The sequence below is a fragment of the Lagenorhynchus albirostris genome, chromosome 3 (genome assembly GCF_949774975.1).
Source record: "Lagenorhynchus albirostris chromosome 3, mLagAlb1.1, whole genome shotgun sequence".
Lineage (NCBI taxonomy): Eukaryota > Metazoa > Chordata > Mammalia > Artiodactyla > Delphinidae > Lagenorhynchus > Lagenorhynchus albirostris.
The window spans coordinates 143,742,785-143,766,572 of NC_083097.1; the positions used below are offsets into that span (position 1 = coordinate 143,742,785).

Consider the following 23,788-nt stretch of genomic DNA (forward strand, 5'->3'; position numbering starts at 1 on the left):
AAGCTTTCAAAGGTCCGCCAGGGCTGCTCTTTGTCTCCATACATTACGCTTCTCAAAATGTTCAATATCATACCAACAAATCATCATTTGTATTTTTAGAACAGATAAGCAAACATACATTTGGGGGAGTTCAAGGGGCACCATGTTGGGGACTCCTCTGTCATAATGGCCTCAGGGTGACATTCTAGAAAGTCAAAAAAGCCAAGGTAGCCACTGGCATCCTCAGTGCTGCCAAATCTGGTAAAGCCCAAAGTGCCCACGGTACGGTGTGTAAAATGCCAGGGCAGGTGACGCTCACGGTAGATCTGCCGGCAAATTCAAGCCCACCTGGGTGAACTGGCCTCCGGGTTAAATTTACTCCTGAAGGCAGACACCGAAATTCAAGGGAAGTGCAAGAGGCCAGATGCACTGGTCAGCAGGGAGTTCGGCCACTGCAGTTTCAGCTCGCAGCCCCACTCAGGTTTCGGAAGAAACTGAAGTGAAATTCCAGGTTGAGTTAAATACCTGGCAGGGCCACAGGTCGGTTTCAGTGCCTCTAACTGACCTCAGCTTCCTGGGATGCCTTTACCTTGACATGTACATTTCCGCATCCATCACCAGGGAGATTGGGTTACACTAAGCAATGCAACCTTAAAATATTTTATGAGCAGTAAAAGCAAACGATTGCAGTGTTATAAAATCCCGCCTTTTAGCAGACATGAAAATGTTACTGATACTGATCGCAGCGAGGTAAAAAGCCACAGGCCAAGACTGCGGGGAAGGAGGCAGAGCCCCTGGAAACAGCATGAGGCTAACACGGGAAGACAGGAGTTAAAGCCAGCTGGGAATGGCTTCAGAAGCTAGCAGTGCACATTGCTGGGGAGTTTGCTTTTCATTGGTTTTTCTTGCCAGGCTGGGGCTTCACCCCTTTCTATTAAAACCCTGACAGTGGCTCCCAAGAAAGATGACCTCTGGCAGGACCAATTCCTTTGGTCTGGCCAATCCTGCCACCCAGCAGCAAAAGTACTACCCAGAAAGAGCCTGAATGATCCCCTGCCCTGAGCAGGAATACAGAAGGTGCTCTGTAAGTGCTAGCTGGCTTGAGATTCCCTGGGTATGACCCTCTGAGCCGTTTCAGAGAGAGAGAAAAAGAGAAAGCACATCAGATCTGAGGAGAAAAGCTGGAGAGGAAAAGAGTGAAGAGCCACTGTGAGTTGGCTTCAAAAATACCGTGTTTCTTCTTTGTTATACAGCAGCAACTGACACAACAATGAAAGCCATTATACTCCAATAAAGATGTTTAAAAAGGTGTTATAATGTTAAAAAAAAAAAATACTGGGTTTCTTAGCTGCCCAAACAGCCCATTGGTTACAAAGTCAAGAGCTGGATTGGAAGAAGGAATAGCAAAGGGAATAACCAAAACTGAGTAAATGCAGGGTTCCTCCTGAGTTGGGAACATGAGGGCTTGAACAAAGGATGTGCGGGCCTGTAACCTAGTGCATACATTCAAAATGACCCAGAATCACCCCCAGTGGAGTGAAAAATATTCCTTGGGAGGGTGTGAAAACATCTTACTCTTTATTGTATAAAACAGATTCATGGGGAAGGAAACAGTAACCAAAACGGTTAGGAAATATTCATCTGGTGGAAGAGATGATCAACTGATTGGTTTCCGAACTTCAATAGAAGTGGCCTCAGGTATCTTTCCTGAAGACACACTATGGCTTAGGAAGCTTTCTTCCAGTTCACATTTCTGTCTTTATCACCTCTTGCCGGCTGACTCAGGCTTACACCAAATCGGTCTGGGCTGAAATAAGGAGACGGGACAAATAATTGACGTCATATATGTTTTGAATTTACGGATTGACCGACTTCCCCTTTCGGATAATAATAGCTGATAGTTACTGAGTATTGACCATAAAACCTGCCAGTCCTGGTGCCAAATTCTTAACGTCTTGACCTTCTCTCATCAAATCCTCACTTCAGTTTTGCGAGGTGGAAACTGTTGTCATCAGCATCGTCCAGGAGAGAAAACCGGCTCAGAGAGGTTCAACAATCAGTGGAAGTCTTAACTGGCAGGGACAGGGGGAGGTGAGCTCTAAATCCAGGTTGACTTGACAGAGACCAGGTGTAACCAGTACACTGTTTTGATCAGCTGCTTTGACCCCAGGTAATTACAACAAGAGGGTTACTATGGAGGCCAGCGATGAAATCAGAGTATATATGGGCACCAGGGAGCCACCCTCACCTACTGGTAAGGTCACCACCTGCAGAAGCATCTGTTTGGTGATGGAGAATGACCCCCCCGTTAGTATGCTTTGGGGTTCTCTGCTTTACCAGTGCCCCCTGGCCAAGGAGTGCCCTAACTTATCTCAGATTTCGAAAATGACTTACTGCCCCTCAGCATAGGCGTCCTTGACCAACTCCCCTAAATTTAAGTTGACTTTCTGTCAGAGTTCACATTGCTACCAACTTTTCATTAAACTAATTATTCAAAACAATTCAGAGTTAGCGTTCTCACAGCAACTGTAACTCTGCCGTGACTATATTAAGGTGTAAATCGAACAGCATGTTTTGCAATGAAGTTAATTTTATATTCACCAGAGAACTGAGTTATAGTTGCTGTGGGAACCATCATTTCGAATCTCTTGACTTTCGTGCATTTAAATTCTCAACCACAGCGTTGCACACTGTAGCATATTTTGCATGGACGCTTAATTTGCTTCGCACCGTGGCCTGTCTACCCTGACCTTGGGCGTCTTGTCAGAGACTAGCATAGCAGCCTTCTGGTTTTCCCAGCCTTCTTTCTTATCCTGGTACCTATGACACAGCACGGAGAAATCACCAAGAAACCAAAATGGTTCCCATTTTATCTTTAAAATGTTTTGGAGAGGTAACTTTCCTTAGAAGCACAGTCAGGGAGAGGTACCGAGTCTCGGGCAATGTCGACTAAAGCAGGCGATGCCATTGCATTTGTGTGGAGCCAGGATTCTCATCCAAGGGTAATTTTGGCCCTGCGCTGTGTTATTCAGTACCCACAGGGTGACCTCTGAAAGCTCCAAGACCTTGCAAGTACCATTAATCACGCCGGCATACACAGCCATACATAAGAACTTATTGGAGCTCCGGAAAAGCTAAACAACGTTTCCCAGAGCCCCGTAAAACCCAAGCATCTCTAAATCAAGACGCATGGCAGGGCCTCTCTAAAAGGGACATTCAGCAGAACTGGAATAGAACTCGGGCTAAGTCCTGGTGGTATGGAATAGGTAACGTGCCAGGGTAGAGGCAGAGGCTCGTGTGGGAGGGCTAGCAGAGCAAGTGAAGCTCTGAGATGGTTAGAGACGCGAGCGTTCCGTCTACAAGGATTATCGATTTTTGTAGCTTTATTGGAAAAACCAGTCATGCTTTCTGCCTCCCGGGGATTGCTCGGCTGCAATTTGGGAGTGTGTATGTGTGGAAACTCGGCAGGTTAAGCAGCTGAGTAGCCGCTCCCATTCACCATTCAATTATCCATTTAGCGAAAATGTGACAGCAGAAACATACTGCTGTTTTGCATGTTTAAAATGTATTTGAAAGGAGGGATTTTTTGTTTCTCTGTAAATGAGAGGATTTCCAAGAGGAAGCTCTTGCCTTCCTAAGGGCACACTCGTTATGCAAAACTGAAGAATAGCACCTAACAATAAATAGCATGGGCTATTGTTGGAATTCTATACTCTCGGAAAACAAGTCTCCTCATTCCTCTTACGGACGGAGACTTCTTGCAAAATTGGTAGATTAAAAACCCTATCATGACCAGCGACCTGCCCCCTAAGTCCTTGATCAGCTAAAATACGCTTTAAGAAAAGGACTAGAACACTACATGCGAGTAGAGTTTCAAAGCACGGGATACGGTCAGGACGACAGGGTTCCCCGCGTCACAGGGATGGGGACTGGTGAATGATGAAGGTGCTGGTTTCGTGAGTAAGGGCGGGGTGGGAGACACCATGCCAGCCAGAGGAGAGAAAGGTGAAAGCGGAGGGGAGATTGCAGTGTTTTTATTGTTTCTGTACCAGGCAGAAAGTAAAGAAAATAAGACGAAATATGGTTTCTGTATGAGGTCATTTGATATGCAGTGTTCTGAGAGCACGCCTTCAGAGGATTTGGAGAGATTGATTGGTAGGGAAAGCTCGATAGCTTAATAAATAAATATAAATATAGATAGATAAATAGATATTGGATAAGTGATGGGTGGATAGGTAGATGATAGATAGAGATAGCTTTAGTGTGTTTGAGTGCCACAATTCAGATGCGTCAAGCTGACCTATAGAGATAAACAGAATGCAAAGGGATTTAAAGTCCAGGATTAATAATCTGGGAGGATGCTTGGGGGTGGTCCAAGGAGGCCTTAATGCCAAGAAGAACTAGACAAAGCTGGCAGAATACATGCAGCCTGTGGTCTGAAGTCATTATGTTAAGGAAGTCAGGAAGTTCGTTTGCTGGAGCTGTTCCACGTTAGACTGCCAACCCTGTCTATAGGGACAGAGCCTGGGAGACCCCGTGCTTCTCTGATCTCCTCCACCCATGCTGCCCTTTCCCTTCACTCTGCTTGTTGTCTTTAATAAGGAAAAGCAACTTGGAGAGGAGGGCAGAATCCCGTGTCCTCAACCCCATTTGTTCACTGATTCTCAGCTGAGGACTCAAATGTATTTGCATAACCGGAGTGCTGTATTATGGACGAAGTAGTTTATCCTCTGCTTTTGTGTCTCAGAAGTCTTTTCTTTTGGAGCGTATGTGTAGGCAACCCTAAATCCATAGAGAATTAGCCTTGCCACACAGAGCCGTGGTAGCAGGGCACCCCTGTAGCCTGCCTGAGCCACCACGACAGTTACCAAGACTATCCCTATGGCCTCCTCCTGGCCAGCTTCCCAGATCCCTCCCTTGCCCCATCCCTGTGTGTTCTCCTTGCACAAAGGGACCCTTTAAAACTTCAAGTCACATCGGGCCACTCCTCTGCTCAAAATATCCCCAGAGCTCTTGTTACTCAGAATAAAGCCACCATCCTCAGAGTAAACTGCGAGGTTCTGCATATATCTGTCCCCACCCCCCATTACCCTGTCGCCACATTGTCCCCTTGTTCACCCTGCTCCAGTCACACTAGCCACCTTGCTGTCCTTCCAACACCCCAAGCACTCTCTGCCTCAGGGCCTTTGCACCTACAGTTTCCTCTGCCTGGATTCCTGTCCCCCCAGTCACTGGCATGACTCTCTCCCTCCCCTCCTTTAGGGTTTTCACTCAAACATCACCCCATCAGCGAGGACTTCTCGGACCACCCCATACATAACAGCAATCCCCCTCACACACCACCCCCATCACAGTTCCCTTCCCTGTTTTATTCCCCCCTAGCGATTATCACCATCTGACATGCCATATTAATTTCTTATTTGTTTACTATGAGTCTCCCCCAGTAGAATGTAAGACCTTTAAGAGCGAGACTTTGTCTCTTTTGTTTACCACTATATGTTCTGTGTCTAGAAAGTACCTGACATTTGGTAGATACTCAGCAGATATTTACCGAATGAATGAAAGAATAAGCTCATGAATTTACTCTGGAAGCTGACACATTATAACAACTCCGTACATGCTTGATGTTGCATTGGGATTTCTCCCTTAGAAGTCCTTTCACTTCCTGATTTCCACACGCTAGACCCATCAAGGGTGTGGGGTAGAGCTGGAGACAAAGGGCAACCCTCTTGACTGGGGACCACCAAGCCACTCAGGCAGGACATCATGGGGTGGCTTCACCCGGCAGGATCCTGTCCGCTTCTCATCTGATTAACAGAGTGGGTCAAGCTCCAGACTGACACCTCACACTACCCTAAACCACCTATAAACTCAAAATGGTCCTTGATTAATCCACAGTGAGGAAAACCCACATCTCCTTCTCAGTGTATTGTCTCCCTCAAGAGAAATCTATATGGGAAAGGAAGTTAAGATCAGAAGATCGCCTGGGAAGCAGAGAGTCAAAGCAAGGGGTGTGTTATTCCGATGCCAACCCTGTCCCTGTAGAATCCTCCCTGGTTAGAGGGAAGCGAAGTGCGTGGGCCCAGAGTTGGACGGGCCTGGGTGCAAACCCCCAGGCTACCACTTTCACTGATTATGACCCTGGGGAAGTTCATTAACTCTCTGAGCTCCAGATTTTTCACCCACAGATGATGATAGTAATTTGTACTTTATATGCTCCTTGAAAAGACTCAATGAAGTCATGAGGTTGTGAAGTGCCGAGCACCGGGACCCGCACTCGTCAGTGGCAAGTGGTGTCCCTTTATTCCCCCCAATCAAGCAGGACGCACTCACTGCTGAGTTGACCCTGACTCTCTACTGCTCCACGGGGCTCCCCTTCCACGCCCCGGGCAGACCACCCCTCTCTGTTAACATGCTTTTTTGAGCCTGAATGAGATTTCTCAGCCCTGGGACCCTTTACAGTTTCACCTCTCATGCCTCTTGCATTTAAGGGGGATTCCGAAGATAACGTGTCACATTATGTGCCCATCTTATGCATGTAACTTTCAGGAAGTTATCTCACTTTTCTCATTTCCATTTCCTCCTCTCTGGAGGGCACCTTCCTGGGGTCTTTGCTCTACTGACTGCGCTGATCCTGGTGTAAACGGTAGCGGACACTCCCTCGCCATCACCAATTCAAGTGCCAATCAGAGGCTCTCCCAAGCCATACGGGACCCTTCTGCTACTATTTGAGGTTACTTTTTTTTCTTTTTTGTTTTCTTCAAGGTTACTTTTAACAACAACACTAATAATAATAGCTATCAGTTCTGGATCATTTACTATCATATTACTATTTACACATGGTTTACACACCATGCGTATTTTTGTGCACTAACACCTATTAACACTCATGCTAAGTATGATAAGTAATATGATATGTATTCTCTCTTTTAAATCCCAACAACCCTCTAGGATAGGTACCCTTCTTGCCCTAGTTTCATAGATGAAGAAACTAAGGAATAAAGAGCTTATAATTTTTGCCTAAGATTATACAGCCAAGGGATAGGGCTGGATTCAGAGCCCACTGCCTTCACCACGCTACTGCCACATGGTTACTGGGCTGACCTGGTACTTTGGCCCAAGGAGGCCACAGATACTGCTGGAGGGCCCAACGTCCTCAAACAAGTAACCCAGTATAAAAGTCTGTGCCCTCTCCCTTGCTCTTGGGGGGGGTGTTCGCCTCCATGACCACCAGTGAAAAGAGCCCAGCCCTCACTCGCTGACCTTGATAATGACAGTTATCCCAGGTGGCATGCGACTGAGGGGTTTCCTGGGGCTCAGGACTTTCAGGGCTAAAACCCAGACGGTCCCAGGCAAACGGGGACAGTCGGTCCCCCTAGTTGAGAGCAGAGACTCTGGAGCCCGACCTCACATCCTGGCTCCACCACTAACCAGCTCTGCCACTTTGGTCAAGTTACTTAACTTTTCTGTGCCTCCATTCCCTCTCCTGTAAAATGGGAATAATACTAGGGCCTACACCATAGGGTTGTTGTAACCGTAAGTTAATGCAAGAGAGGCATATAAAAGAGTGCCAAGGCACACAGAAATGTCTAGTTGAGGAATTGCTATTATGGTTGTCATTCTCTTAAAAGCTTCCTAAAATCCAGAGTTACGGTCCTGGGGCGGGTTCTTCGTCTAGCCCTTTTAACATCTATAGGAAACAAACATTTAGTGATTTCCTTACATTTTCTAAAGTTGGGCTGCAAACAGCAAAAGAATATACAGGGCAATTTATCATCAGCCTGATCTTAACAGCAGTTAAAAGGGAGCCATAAGCCTGCGGTAAGTAACCAGTCCGTGCCCACAGGCCTTCTAGGTGTTATTTGTATTTTTACGAGCCTCCTGTGGCTATAGGGATGCTCAGTGGGTGTAGAAATTGGATGGTTAAAAATAACGAAAAAGAGATCAAAGCCCGTGCCTTTGTTCCTATCTCCATACCAGGGAGGTACCACATTCATTATTTGCTGGATAGCTGTGGGAGTAAGCAACCCGAGCTACAGTAACCTGATTATCCTCCAAGAACCAAATTAAACCATTGGGCTTTCTGATTATTGTCATCCCTGCCTTTGTGGAACTCCTGTTACCCTCTTCATCTACCAACGTGCCTCTGTCCTCCCTCGCTGGCTGCTCTATCCTGTCTCTCTCAGTCAGGAGGGATCAGTTTATTCCAAGGTGAAAGGCAGGGACTCCTCCAGCACTCCTCCACCGCCTCTGGCATCAGCTCAGTTTTAGACCCTGTACCGGAACCAACTGTCTCTTTTGCTTGGGGAGGTGTCATCCATCCAGGGGCTTGGGGTGTGACCCGCAGGAATCTTCTCCCTTTGCCTGGCTGCTGCATCAAGGGCCCAGTGAAGCAGCAGAGGCACCACATGGTTTATTTATGCATTCATTCAACAAAAAGCTTTCATGCCAGGTGCTGGGAAAACAGCCTGTACAACAGAGTCAGAGTCTTTTGCACCCGGGAGGCTTGGAGGCTCCCAGGAAGATGAGCGTTGAGGCTTCTCAACCTCAGCTGCACAGAGGAACCACTTGGGGAGCTCAAGAACTCAAAATACTGATGCCTGGGTCTCATCCTCAGAGATTCTGATTTAATTGGGGGTGCAGCCTGGCGTCCGGATTTTTCAAGGCTCCCAGGCGATTCTAATGCGCAGCCTAGTGGAGACCCACTGCTCTAAACAACAGAGGAATCAGAATGATGGTGAGTGCTTCAGGAGGAGTAGGTGGTGCTGTGAAGTCATGTGATGGAGGGGGAACCCTGAGCTGCAAGTCAGAGAGCCTTCCCTGAGCAACCACTGGCTCAGACAAGGATAAATGGCTTTGCCAAGTGAGTGCAGGGAGCAGAGTTTAGGGAGAGGGATCTGCAAAAGTGCGAAAGGAGGAGGATACAGACTATGTTCTAGAACAGAGGAGGGCAGCGTGGCCAAGGTCAGGGAGCAGAGACTCAAGTGACAGGAGATGAGAAGGGGAGAAATGGACAGGTTCCTATCAGGCAGGGCCTTGGAAGCCCTTTTAAGGAGTTAGGACTTAAGCCTGAAAGCAGTGGTTCTCACCCAACAGCCATCGGAACCTGCTGGAGGGCTTGTTAAAATGCAGGTTGCCTGGCCCCATCCCCCCAGAGGTCCTGAATGGTGGGTCTGGGATGGAACTTGAGAATGTGCGTTTCTAATGAGATCCCAGGTGCTGCTGCTGCTTCTGGTGCCAGAACCACACTTTGAGAAGCAGTGCTGTGATCTGAAGCGGTGGGAGAAACTCCTGGTACATCGGCAGCGGGTTTCAGCGTGGCCCCGGTTGCCGTGGGCCTTGGCAACCTGCTGATATGTGCACATCACTACCCATGACATCCTCCTCTGATTGGGTGAAGTGGGATAAAGAAAGGTGTTGTTCCAGGGGAAGAAAGCAGGCTCCCCTCAAGGAAAGCAAGGCTTGTGTTGGACCCCAGTACTACCGGCTGATAATGACTCAGTCCCAATTCACTAAGCAATTGACATGGGATTTCCCTCCCAAGAAGAGCTATTCCCGGTTACTGCCGCCTAAGCTCTGTTTCCTCCCCTCATGATTTCTACTTTTTTTTTTTTAATTTATTTTATTTATTTTTTGGCCGTGTTGGGTCTTCGTTGCTGCATGCAGGCTTTCTCTAGCTGCAGTGAGCGGGGGCTACTCTTCGTGGCGGTGCGCAGGCTTCTCATGGCGGTGACTTCTCTTTGTTGTGGAGCACGGGCTGTAGGCGCACGGGCTTCAGTAGCTGTGGCACGCGGGCTCAGTAGTTGTGGCTCGCGGGCTCTAGAGCACAGGCTCGGTAGTTGTGGCGCACGGGCTTAGTTGCTCCACGGCATGTGGGATCTTTCCGGACCAGGGCTCGAACCCGTGTCCCCTGCATTGGCAGGTGGATTCTCATCCACTGCGCCACCAGGCAAGTCCATGATTTCTACTTTTAAAACAATTGTGTTAATAAGAGTTCGAAGCATCAAAACAGTACAAAATAAGATGCATTTCGTTTTCTGAGCCCAAGGCTGAGCCCGCTGCCTTCCTTTTCCCATACTGACAGAAATGATGCTGGTCAGTGAGAATCCTGGTGCGTCCAGGAAACATGCGGCATTGACACCTGGATCCAAACTTACGTCACCTCACGGAAGCCCTGCCGTTTCTGTTGCTGCCGGGGTGGAGGGGCATGACTTCTGCCTTATGAGCAAAAGAGGAACGTTAGACCATGGAAAGGATCACTGCCCTTCCCAGCCCTCCACCTCCCCCTCCACCCCCACCCCTATGCAAACCCTTAAAGACATACACACGCTGTTGAAACGAAGAGGAACGTCTGCCTCTGGATTTTCCACAACTTCTCTGACAAAGCAGGGGCAGTTGTTCAAGCTCAGGTTCATGGCTGAACGTCCATGCCAGTTTGTGCCTCTTCAGCACTCCTTCCTGCTCACAGAGATGAGCTAGAGGACAAGCCTTGCCGTTTCCTGGGACCAGAATGCTTCTTTGGCAGTCAGTCTTCTCAAATTAGTTGGAGTTTTCCCCGGAGTGTCTCGAAACACCAGATTAATTTTTGAGCGTTTGTCACTGCTGTTTAGTAGAAACGGCCACCAGAGCCCCAGTGATCCCCAACACCTCAGCTGTGTGCAAGTCTAAAGAGTTCTGGAGTGCAGCGGCAGACTCTATTACATATTTCCAGTGTGTGTCCGTTCCTCAGTTCCAACAGTGCGCAGCTCTGAGAAAACAGTCGTGTTTAAAACAGTTGGGGGAGGGGGGTTCCCTCATTAAGTTAACAAGCAAAAGTACAATGCGGCCCAAAAGGAAGTCATCACTTATTTCACCTTCAGCTCTCTTGCCCTTCAGAGCCACCCTCAGTCAGCATCAGTGGGTTTTCTGAAGACACTTCTAGTGACATTACTAGATTCTTGGGTGGTGGGCAAAGGGGAGTGAGGATTTCCTAGAATGTGATGCAGTCACACACTCAGGACACCCCAGAAGCCTCCATTTCTTAATTTCAAATAGGCTAGGCTCTTGTTTGTTTTTTTTTTCCTGATCTGGAGGTGAGGCAAGAAAAAGTGGCCTGCACTTCAAACTATGCCCCCCCCAAAAAAAGCCTGCTGCTAATTATAATATTTGTAATATCAAAAATTATATCAGCATGAACAACTATAAGTACTACTCTCTATTGAGCATTTACAGTGTGCTCAAGCTCACTGTGCTCAATCTTTGCCTTTATCATTTCATTTTACCCCTCTGACATCTGTATAGAGTAAGTATTACCATCATCCCTCTTCATTCATTCATTCATTCAGCAAACGTTGATTGCGTGTCTGTCATACGCCAACTGTTTTTCTAGACACTGAGGATACCTCAGTGAACAAGAGATGCAAAAATCCTAGCCCTTGTGCAGGTTGCATTCTGTTGGGAAGGACACGAAATAAGATTTATTAGCAAGATATATAGTTTTACAGACAGGGGTGAAAGGTGAAGCTACCAGCTCAAGGTCACACAGACAACAAGAGGCAGATCTAGGTTTTGGGGGGGTTTTTTTGCAGATCTAGGTTTTAATCTCAGACCTCTGACTCCGAACTGGGTTAAGGTTTTCCCCTTGGTTCAGAAAAGCCTTCCTACAAGGGTGTAGTCCAGGCTGCAGTAGCTCTCCCAATGTTCTCTTGAACCGAGCACGGACGTCTCCCTTCTCTGGCTTTCCTTGTCATCTGTCTGTGTTGGCATGCAGCCTGTTCTGTGTTTTCACTTGCATTCCCATCTGGGTGTTGCCCTCTCTGCTTTTCTAAGGTGCGCCTGATGTTGAATGTTAAAATCCTCCTTCTCTTTCCACGTCCTTTCTACCGTATTAGCCACTTATTTCTACCTCTCAAGTGCTGCACGTGGCAGAACGTTTCTTGATGCTGTTTTAGAAAAGCCTTTTATGGCAAGTATAGCTTTCTTCAAGTACATGTATGCTCCCCTTTTTACTGTGCTGTAGACATTATTTTGCTCACGCCTAATTTTTGTTGGGGCAGAAAGCCTGCCTATCTGGTAACTGTGTCGACGGATTTTTTTTTTCCCCCAGTCTTTGGAATCCCGTGTGTAGAAAATTCTTGGAAACTATTCCATCTTCACTCTGCCAAAGGCATTAGAGATGCTAATTTCGGGCAAAAGTCATTCGTTCATGCATCCCCTGACTCTGTGTTGAGTACTGGCAATCCAAGAGTAAACAAGATAGACGTCCCTGCCCTGACAGGTTTACGTCATAACAGAAATGCCCAGAGCAGTTGTACACTGCACAGTTCTAGGGGCCCCATTCAAATGGCAGTGAATGATGATGTGTACCTTTATTACAACAATTTTCCTGCAGGTGACAATAAAATGTCTTAAGGAAGGGCTGCTACAAGGGCTAGCAAGCATCAGGGAGTTGCCAGACAGTTGGGATTCAGTGTGGTGGATGGGATAGGATAGGGCAAGATAAAGGTACCATGACAGGTGGAGCTAGCCTTGATTTGGGAGCTTTGGAAAGGCTCCCTGGAGATGACTTGGGCGAAGGATGGGTTAAAGTTAGGCAGATAAGGAAAGGCCGAATGGCTTCCGTCTGAACAAAGCCTAAAGTGATATTGAGTTAGGCTGATGTGTTGACAACCAGTTCATGTAAGATCTGGAAGCCAGGGTAGGGACTTCAGAGTTTGCCCCAGGGTCAATGGAAAGCTCTAGAAGTATTTTCAGCAATGTCCAGAACAGAGAGAAATGGATGATGGTGCAAGACCGGAGGCAGGGAGACCAGTTAGATGGCTTTGACCAGAGTCTAAACCAGAGATGAGGATGGCTTAGGTTAACGTAGTGACAGTAGGGGTAGGAGTGGAGAGCAGATTCTAGAGATATTTAGGAAGAGCAGGTAGGGCTTCTTATAGTAAAGAGGGAAATTAGGCAGGACTTGGTTTTTGACCAGATACATGAGATGAGAGAGGAGGTGGAGGAGGGTAATTAACAGTGACTCCAAGGTTTCAGTCTCGGCCAGTGGGGTGTACATGCAGGTACCACTCGTTGATCAAGGAATCAGAGTTTGGGAGGGGAAGAAAGATCAAGACACTGAATTCTGCTGAGTCTGAGATGCTTGTGAGTGAACAGATGGAGATGCTGAAATGCAAGCTGGAGTCCAGGTCCAGAGCTCAGGGAAAGAGCTGAAAATTCAGGAGTCCTCTGTGCGCTTGGCTTTTGTTTTGTGTTTAATCCCAAATTTCTGCATCAGCTCTAAGTTTTGTTAAGACAAAAAGCCTGCCTACCTGGTAACTGTGCCAACAGATATATTTCTCCTAGTGGTTGGAATTCTGTGTGTAGAAAAGTCTTGGAAACTATTCCATTTCCACTCTGCCAAAAGTATGGGAAGTGCGAGAGAACCATCCCAAGATATCACTGTTGCCCTTGAAAGTTCTCTCTGTGAAGACGACTTAGATCTTTCAGAAAGAAGTCCCACTAGCTTCTCACCACTCTCAGAAGAGTCTATAGATGAGAGCCAGGCGGAAATGATACTGGCACCACCCGATTGTTTTCCATTCATTTAAGCACCTACTCTGTGCCTGACACTAGGGCAGGTGCTGGGATGCAGCAGCAAACAGGGAAATCTCAGCTCTGATGCAGCTTTAGATCAAGGGCAGGCTTTCTCAACCTCAGCACTACTGACGTTCGGGGCTGTATCGTTCTTTGTTGTGGGGACTGTCCTAGGCATTTTAAGATGCTGAACATCCTTCCTCTACCCACCAGGTGTCAGTAGCATCCTCCCCTAGATGGGATCATCAAAAGTGTCTCCAGACATGGCCGCATGTCCCCTGGAGGGAAGGATGGGGGACAGAATTGCCTCAGTTGAGAATCTCTAGTCTAGGGTCACGATAGGACCTGAAGTCTCCAACAGCCAGCTCGCCACCTGCACAGAATCAAACAGCTGTGCCTAAGGCCTCCCGTATCGGTGGTCTCGGAGCTAGGCACTCAGGGAAGGGGCAGTGCTAGCTAGCCTGAAAGGCAGAAGACCCCATGCAGGAGACCTCATGGATCCCAAAGTGTAAGAGCCCATAAGCCCAATTCAACACCAGTTACAGATTCCTCTCCAGAGAATAGCCACTACCTGATACCCATTTGCCCTCCAGACTAATTACTTGCTACGTTTTGTTTTCCCTTAAGTGGAGGCTGGCTTTGCACTTTAGAAACACAACGAATCACCTCCTCAGAAGGCCACCAACAGAAGGAACTTGTGCTGGGGGGTAGCTTGGGGTTGCCTAGCAACGCCACGCATTCACCAAGGCTGCTTTCTTCCTCTTCGAGCTAAAAAACAAAGTCCCCTCCATTAATTCCCGGCTGCCCCAGAACTTCTCAGAAATTTGCGAGCTTCCCACTGTTCATGTTTTCATCTTCCTCACACGATGTGGAGAAAACCCACGACTGTGGTCTGTTTATCTCGCTTCGGTGGGTCAGGGGAGAAGGGGGGGAATCGAGAGAGAAAGAGAAGGGGAAAAAAAGCCTTGTTCGATCTAGGAGCGTGCATATTTTGAGTGCATATCTCTGACTGACGTGCTAGTATAGTGTTCTTCACAAATTTGACTTTTATGTAGTGGACGTGGGTTTCCTACACAGTGAGGCTTCTGTTGAGACTTTGTGCATGTTTTATTCAAACATGAGACCTCAAAGTAGGTAAATAACAAAACACATATAATAGATACCGTGCCAGGTGAATGCTGGTAGGTCTCTCATGTAGTGTATTCTGTGTGATCCATTCCCTAAGACTTACTGGTAGAAACTGTAAAGCTGGGGGTGGCTGGAGGTTGAAGATACTCTCTTTTCCTCGAGAATTTGTGAAATGTCCCTTGGGCTTTTCCTAGTGAGTTGCCTTTTGCTCCTGCAGAAATATTTGTGGCATTTCTCTGACACCCACTGGGGCTGGCCTCCCTTCCCAGCGCTCTCTCTCAAAGTATAAAGGGGGAGAGTCACAGGTATTCCAGGTAGGGCTGTGGTCACCTCCTTGGTAAGGAAGGAATGGAAATGTGACTCTTTTTGTGAGGATAGGTATGGGGACAAGTTAAGTCTTTTTTCAGATATGCAAACACTGATGATTTGCTCACATCCTGGATTTAGTGCCAGGTTCTTCAACTAAAGAAAAGATTCGCTGGTAATCATCTCCTCATTCCTCCTCTCAAGACAGCTCGTCTTCCTTACAGAGACTTCTGCATGTAGCACGTCTCCTCTGTTGCTTACCTTGTTCTGCCAGGTCCTAACCCATGCATACCACATTCTGGAAAGGATGGGAGGGAATAAGCATTGAGGAGTGAAACTCCTTAAAGAAGTAAATTTCAACTCAATTTCAAACGCTCCAGCCCTTTCTTCTTAGGAGGAGTCCTTTAAATTCCCACCGCGGCCACTTGCACAAATTAGGTTTATTCGCCTTCTTGTAAGGGGTACTCGAGGGAAGAGAGGAAGGCTGCCAGGTGACGGCCTCTGGAACGCTGGAGAGAGAAGTAGGGGGAGATGCACACTTTCGATTCAGAAGATGTGGGCCACAAAGGTTTCAAATCAATTACCTCCATCAATTACAAAGTGCTCCCTCCGCCATGGCCCAAGCTACCCTGCTCTTTGTGTAGTTTAAAAATAGATATAGAAAGAGATGGAGATAGAGATGGCAGCAGATGTCAAGACAGAATGAGAGAGAGAGAGATTCAGGAGAGTTATTTTCTGAGGACAATTAAATTAATGGTCTTAAAGGTAGTAGGGAATCATACCTAGGTTGCACAATGCCTTAAATTTCCTCGAAGTCATTGCCTTGTACAGTACACTTAAAACGGGTGAATTTTATGGTATGTAAATTACACCTCAGTAAAGCCCTTAAAGGGAAGAAAAATAAAAACGTATCTAGGAATTCTTGCCAGCAAGTAGGTTTTGTGAGCGTGGCCACATCCTACCAATCCTGTGCTTCTCTCTACATCTTATAAATGGCGACAGAGGCTCTGCCACAGAGACTCCCCATCTCACTATAGTGCCCCCAGCTCTTTCTCTTCCTTCCTCATCCAGGCTCTCTTTGCCCACGCTTAGGTCAGGAGAGTAATAGCTGCAATTGTTTTGGGTGCTGGAGCAATTAGGGAATGAGGTAGGCTGCTGATTTCACACACACACCCAAAAGGAAAAGAAAACCACAAAATAGGAATCACTGGAACCCCACTGCCGTCCCCCACGGGCATGAGCATCCCTCTATCTTTTCCCGATTCATGGCACTCAGCACCTACTCTTTCCCCAGCCTTCCGATCCTGCAGTATTTTAAAATCATGCCATAAATAGGTTGAATGATTGGCAGCCAACATTTTTAAGTGCCCCTTAAAGCGAAATACTACAAAAATATGAAAATAGCCCAGCAGAACCATCCAGCTCTTGGTCATAAGAAGCTCGTGCTAATCGCATGTAAATTTAGCTTTAAAATTCTGAAAGATGGAGGGCACTCTGCCTCCACTCTGGGTTGATAGAGAATTTTCTCTCTTCTGCAGAAGGCTCTTCTGAAAACAGAAAGAAAGAAAAGATTTTTCTTGAGGTAGCATCCATCTGGAGCCAGCAGGCTGGAAATAATGGCCTAGCTAGGTGTGTTGTAAGCTCAGGGCTAGTTTAGCTTTCCGGAATGTTCCCCACTTTGGGAAGGGTGCCTCAGACCCCTACGCACAGGTCAGTGTCATTGGGGATCTTCTGCATCTGGGCCCCTGCTAACGTCTTGCAACCGCATGCGTCGCCTGCTTCCCCGACTCTTCCCAAGGCAGGTCCGGGCCCCACTCCGCAGCCGGCCCAGCGGCTGCCCTGTGGCCTTGCTCCCCCTTTGCATGGCTCCCCTGCTGCCCCAGCGCGGCCTCACGTTCCTCCTTCTCATTCTCTCCGTTTCTCCAACCAGATGGCTGCCCCGATTTGTGCAACGGCAACGGGAGATGCACACTGGGTCAGAACAGCTGGCAGTGTGTCTGCCAGACCGGCTGGAGAGGGCCTGGATGCAACGTTGCCATGGAAACCTCCTGTGCGGATAACAAGGATAATGAGGGAGGTGAGCAGGCGTCTTCTAACTCCCAGCCCCTCAAGAGCAGAGCATTGTTTATAGATGGTCATCATGAGTCCTTTATCCTGAAAGACCTCCCCTCAGCTATTGTCAAATGTTGTTGTAACATTTCCTTTGAAGCAAGCGCAGCAGAGAACGGGCATCCCCAGGCCAACGGGGACTCCTGGAGACGTGGGCTGGAGGCACTGGGATTGGATGCTGGCTTTGGTTTCTCAAGTACACGTTGCCACAGAAAGGTGGCCGGGCCCTGGCTTTGCCTTTGGGTGACCGTCCCTGCCAGGCCTTCCAGGGCAGGGAGTTACAAACGAATCTGTGCTGGTGATGACAGTATGTGCTCACGCTGAGCTAAGAGGTGGTGAGCAGTGCATCCCTTCGTCCTTTCAGCCCTTTGAGATGTTACTTTTACAAATGAGGAAACCAAGGAAGGCCTAGAGAGCAATTAAGTAACTTTTTAAAGGTAACTTAGTCACCAATAGTAAAATCATGACCCAAACCCAGCTCTGCCTCCAAAGTCCATGTTCTACCCAGTGGTTGGCAAACCACAGCCCTTGGGCCGAATCCGACCCGCCGCCTGGTTTTGTACCGGCCTGCGAGCAAAAGATGGTTTTTACATTTTTAACGGTTGGGGGGAATAAAACCTAAAGAAGGAGAATATTTCACCACACATGAAAACTATGTGGAATTCAAATTTCAGTGTCCATAGATAGAGTTTTGGTGGAGCACAGACACGACTATTCATTTATGTTAGTCCTGCTTTCACCCTCAAAGGCAATGTTGGTGAGTTGGCCGAGACGAAGCCTAAAATGTTCACTCTCTGACCCCTTGCAGGAAGTTTGCTAACCTCTGTTCTGTACGCCTAGCTGAATTTTCCTGTGTTGTTTCCTGGTGGAGTGCTAAGATTCTGGGGCTAAATGGGGCTGCAGTAGCAATATGGACCACCTGATTTCCTGAGAACACAGATTCATGCTCCCGTAACATTGGTACCAGCTTGTCATCCACCCCTACCAAAATGACTAACTGGTCAGAATCCCCTCAGGGCAGAAGCTATTTCAGGGTATAAGAGGGTATGAGTCTGGTTATCTAACAAAAATATGTATTGTCTTGTATGTGCCAATCCCTGGGCTCTGGGACTGTCAGCCCCTGCCCTCATGGCCCCAAGGGGTCAGTAAGCTTCACTGATGTCCAGAGTGAGGTGCAATCCATTGGGTTAAGGCTGAAAGTCTCAGACACACTATTTTTCTTTTTCTTCATCCTCCTGATAGACATTTTACACTTTCCATAACCTATGATTGCAGTTGTAACGTGTCTACAATTTGTAAGTCAACAAATGTGCATACGCTGATAGGAGTACACCAGTCAAAAAAAAGTTAAAGATTGATGCAGTTTGCAGAGCTCCCATTCATTCATTTACCTTCCTGAAACAGAGCCAAAATAGAAGCCACTTTAATTCATTTTTGAATAAAGTGAGCCGTAACTCCATATACATTTTTCTCCCCAAGAGAGACGGTCAAAATTGCACTAGTTTTCCTGGTAATGTTCACTGTTTTTGCTTCCGGTCCCTGGTGGTTTCACCAAGCAAAGCGGTTGTTTACAGATCCACTCCTTCCTCTTCCAGAAAGGAGCTGCTGTCCTAGCTTTCTTCCCTGTCGCTGGCGTCAGCAGCTGAAAGCTTAGCAAACAGGCTGGAACGGTGCACCCAGGGGAGGGGGACTAAGTCTCCCGCAATGTGCCCTGTGCCACCCACTTCCCTCTCCACCAGCCCCACCCTGATCCCAGCTCCCACCAGGAGAAAACCAAATTCCTGAAGTGGTGGGGCTGGAGAAGGAACCCTGCAAGTCCCCAGCCTGAGGACGGCCCAAGGAGCACAGTTCAGGGCCCCTCCTGGCAGGCAGAGGCAAGAGGCACCCGGAAAGGCAGGGCACAAAAGCAAATGAGGCAGCGATTATGCTAAAGACAATAATGGCCTTGTTATGGGAACTATTAAAGCAACCTCCCAAGGAAGTAATTAACCACCAAGAAAAAAAGGCTCTGCACTGTGTTTATAAAAAGAAACTCCCAGTTAATTCAGAGTTGCTTGTGTCAGGTGAGAGGGGTAGGCATGGATTCTGTCTCACCTGCTGTATGTAAGCAATTCACAATTAACTGAGGTCTTTTTTTGGAGGCGATTCCTCTGTGCAGAGTATCCTTTTTTATGGTTAATTACTTCCCTAGGAGGTGTGCTCAGCACTTTGCTGTTTATTGATAAATATTAAAGTTGTTCCTCATCAACTGCAGATCCAATCCTGTAGCATGCTAATTACATCACTGTTTTGTTTGTTTGGGGGTGGGGGTGGGGGGGGAAGTTCTGCCCCAAGCTCTGTCCTGCTTTTCCAGTTCTCTGAAGAGCTGTGTGGGTCTCTAAACGTAGCAGTGGGTGGGTAAGAGCAGCCGCCCAGGCCTGGGGAGCAGCTGCAGTGAACACATTTGTTATAAACCTCATGAATGGGGAAAATAATAGAGCGCCCTTCCAAAGTGAGCTGGAAGAGGCAAACCATTTTTCCATCTAGGAATGCTCTCCATTTTTTAAAAATCTCAAGTTTAAAGTGATAGTCTTTTTTTTTTTATATTTTAAACTGATATAAATATAGATATAAATATGGATATAGATATTCGAAGCCCATAACAGCCTTTTTCAACCTGAGTTCCTCCATGAGAGAAAGAAGCTCTAATGCCTACAGACGCTAGTAGTTCCAAAATGTTAGCTTGCAGCAAAACCACCTGGAGGGCTTGATTACACACAGATTGCTAAACCCTACCCCGGTTGATTCCGTACGTCTGGGGTAGGATGCAAGAATTTGTATCTCTTGTAAATTTCCAGAGGATGCTGATGCCGGTTCTCTTTGAGAGCCACAGACCTAAGCCAGCCATTATGTGGAATGAATGAACTTCTCTCCGATGCATCTAGAATGGTACTAAGTACCTTCCTTGGGAAACTTGGGAAATTTTTCACTGAACTACTTTCTGGATCTTCTGGTACTTAGACGAGCAACCCTGTTGAAAAAATATCCCCCCAAAACAATTTATGGATTCCTACCTTCTTACTCCCATGGCTTTCAAATTCTCCCAACACCCCCAGCCATATGACCACCAACTTAAACTCAGGAAGCATTGGCTGCTTCTGAAGGGACAAACTTCACCTACCACGGCCCCTGCAAAGTAGTAGAAACGGTTCGGACAGACGTGCCAGGGAGCAAGACTGTCTTTTTAATAGTGAGAGATCTTTACTTGAACTGCTCACCCCAATTTGAAAAAGGAGAGACTCAAAGAAATATTTTTGCTACAGAAGACAAATACGAGCTCATTAAAGTCTGAGAATACACACAACATGTAGATCAAGTGACAGGCGGATAATATTTCATTATCACCACCAAGACAGGGTGAGATTTAGTTCATCACAGCCAGGGGTAGGAGAAAGGGTGTAGATTTTCTCTCAAAGTGGAAACCTCGAGGTGGGGAGGCGTTGGTAGGCTCTCTGGCCTGGAAAGACAGTCCTTATTCCTTCCCTCCACCCTTTTATCACCCAGAACTTGGCGTCAGGAGCCCCAGCCCTCTGTCTATAGAAGCCCAAGGCTCCCATCGTTGTGAGCCAGCCTGGGAGCCCGTCTGAAGCTCCCATGGAATCCTATCAGATGCTGTCTCCAGTCTGTTGGCAGAGGCCCGGAGGTGGAGGGGTGGGAGATGGCCCTTCCGAAGCTGAGCTTATCCACGAGTCGCCATGCCCCATGTCCTTCCTGGCCACACTAGGGAGTTGTCTTTGTTTCCCTCTGTTCTGTTTCAACACAGCTCTGAAAGTTAGATGCTTTGCTCCTTCTCATGTCACTTCCCTGATTGCTGAATAGGTGACACTGTAGCATCATATAGTTAAGAGCCTGGGCTCGGGGCTCAGGCTCTGTAGCCCACTTCTGCACGTCAGTTTACCCCTCAAAGTCTCAGTTTTGTCGTCTGTAAAACTGGCGTGGCAATGCCACCTCCGTGAACAGGGGTGAGGTTTCACTGAGAAAATGTGTGTGATATGTTTTACAAGGTGCCTGGCTCATAGGATACCCTCCTGTGTCGGCCGTTGCTAGCTTTAATGTTATTAGTATTGTTGTTGTTATTGTCTAGAATGGATGCTGAATCCACAGAGATGGCACCTAACCCATAATTTTCCCCCAGGACAGAACCACTGAGATTCTAACCAGTGCTCATCAGCCTTCAGTGTTGCGTGGCCACACTGGAGAGCTTGTTTAAAATTTAGATTTGTAGGCCTTTGAGATTCTGATTCATTAAGTCAGATATGGAATCTAGGAGTCTGCATTTTTATCAAGCACTCCAGAGGATTCTGACACAAGTGGTCTGCTGACCACATTTGGAGAAAAACTAGTTCAAATGATGGTTTCCCCTGGTGTGGGCTGACCCAGCCCAATGTCATGGTGCCTATTCCCAGACCTCTACCCCTAGAATTTCCAGAACACAAGAGGAGTGAAGTGAAGAAAGGGGAATTTTACTTCAAGTAGAAAGAAGTAATTGGAAAAATATAAACACATTTTCCTGTTTAGTTTCTGAGCAAATAACTTTAGTATGTTTTAGAAGTGCTCTCCATTCCTGGCTGGAGAGGTGGCCAATGTTTGTCTCAAAATTTTAAAATCCTTTAACTCTCTGTCATTAGGGTGTGAATCCATCCATCCACCCATCCATCCATCCATCCATCAGCCATTCATTCATGTTTTAACAAACATTCGTTGAGGGTTTACTAAATGTTAGACATTAGTAACATTAGGCCTTTGGAAATACGAAGACAGACATGACACAAAGTGTCCGCAAAGAGAGCTCACTGAATCCATCTGAAAAGACAAGATGTATAAACATGGTGGTATTATTATCACAATCCAGTGTGTGAGGGCAGACGGGTAGGAAGGGACTGTCCCGGAGCATGGGTGTTGGCTGCAGGACAGGAAAGAAAGCCCGTCGCAATCCTAAAGCCCAGGGTCTTCAGCCTTTCTCCTTGTCTCCCGCAATTCCACGATCTGTGTGATCAGGAGCCCCCGGTAGCGGGTGTTCCATCCACCAGCAGCATCGGCATTTCTCTCTCTAAATTAAGGACTTCAGTCAGGCTGCTCTTCAGAACGGAATTTCCCAGCCCACCTTCATCTGTGAAGCTTGATTCCTTGTTTTGCTCCAAAGGAGGCTGCCTTGGGTTAAGAGATGTGGATGCTGGCCTGAGCTCAGGGCACTCCAGCCAGGTCTAAATGAGGAGAAATAACACTGGAGTCTGTCCAAAAGCACTTGGAACAGACGAAACCCACTCCTCACCGACCATTGCCTCCCCCTCTCTCCCCATCCCATAACCATCCAAATTGGCTTGACATGATTCAGGGATGTTCTCCCGGCATTTATCTCAATTGGTAATTAATAACTCACCTTGTCTGTGCGTTTAGCAGAGCCAAGCTCGGGACTTCAGGGACTCTGCAAGAGTTATGGTTCACAGGTCCAAATAGTCCCATTTCTTCATCTAGTGAGAGGGAAAGCTTGGTGAACCTATTGTAAATGCCTTGATTAATGTGTGCAAATCATGTTGATGGATGGGTTGGGTGGGGGACAGCTTAAAAGTGCAACATTGCTCTATTAATTGGGTTGGATAAGGATTCCCCTTGCAGTCCAAAGACCTTGTGGGAAATGTAACTGGAGCCATAAATGATTAGCTCCCAGAGAGGAAAGCAATATATCTAATGCTTAGAAGGAAAACTTGACCTAGAGGCCACTGCCACCTGGCCAGGCACTGGGGCTCTCTTCTTTGGGAAGGAAGCAGAACTAGCTGCAACTGAACTCCTAGAGGACCACATGGCGACAGGGGGCTGTTATTATTATTCAGGATCTTCCAGTTGAAATAAGATCTTTGATTTCCTAGGCACATTGGATTAGAGAATCTTCTGTTTAGGAGGCTGAGAATTGGGGGTTCAGTTTTCTTTTATTCTATTGAGGTTAAAAAAAAAAGATAGAATCCATTCTCCATTGCAAGTAAAAGCTATCCTCGGGCTTCCCTGGTGGCACAGTGGTTGAGGGTCCGCCTGCCGACGCAGGGGACGGGAGTTCGTGCCCCGGTCCGGGAAGATCCCACATGCCGCGGAGCGGCTGGGCCCGTGAGCCGTGGCCGCTGAGCCTGCGCGTCCGGAGCCTGTGCTCCGCAACGGGAGAGGCCACAACAGTGAGAGGCCTGCGTACCGCAAAAAAAAAAAAAAAAAGCTATCCTCAGTAAGATTCCAAGAGCGCTGTGCTGGGCTTCAGAGCCACCTCGATCACGGGAACAGGCAACCAGCGGTATCTCTCTGCTGCTCCTCTTGCCCATGTCCTCCGTGCCTCCACGCAGCAGCCAGAGGGATAGTTTTACATTGTAAGGCAGAAGATGTCGTGCCCTCTAAGGGCCTCTCCTGTAGCTAGAATCAAAATCAAATGTTTCACCTTGGCCTAGAGGGCCTGCTAGGATGGGTCCCCGCCTTCTCTCTCACTGTGTCCCCGACAGCCTCTGTAGCAGCTCTGCTTCATCCACTCTGGCCAGCCTTCCCATCCTTGTACAAGCTAAGCTTCATCCTCCCTAAGAGCCTTTGCTGGTCCAGGGCCAGCAATACTCTGACCTGGGCATTTTGCACGACTGGCTTCTTCTACTCAGCTCAAAGGCCCCAAAGAGGCCTATCTTGACCTGGAAGTTTCACCTCT

At 47.5% G+C, this 23,788-nt stretch overlaps 1 protein-coding gene across 1 annotated transcript in view; it reads left to right on the forward strand.

Annotated features, from left to right (window-relative positions):
- Positions 1–23,788, forward strand: part of TENM2 (teneurin transmembrane protein 2) — a 1,157,329-nt gene that overhangs the window by 1,014,402 nt on the left and 119,139 nt on the right. The window contains 1 exon segment of the mRNA XM_060144169.1: positions 16,898–17,044. Within this exon segment, the coding sequence (XP_060000152.1) occupies positions 16,898–17,044 (147 nt within the window).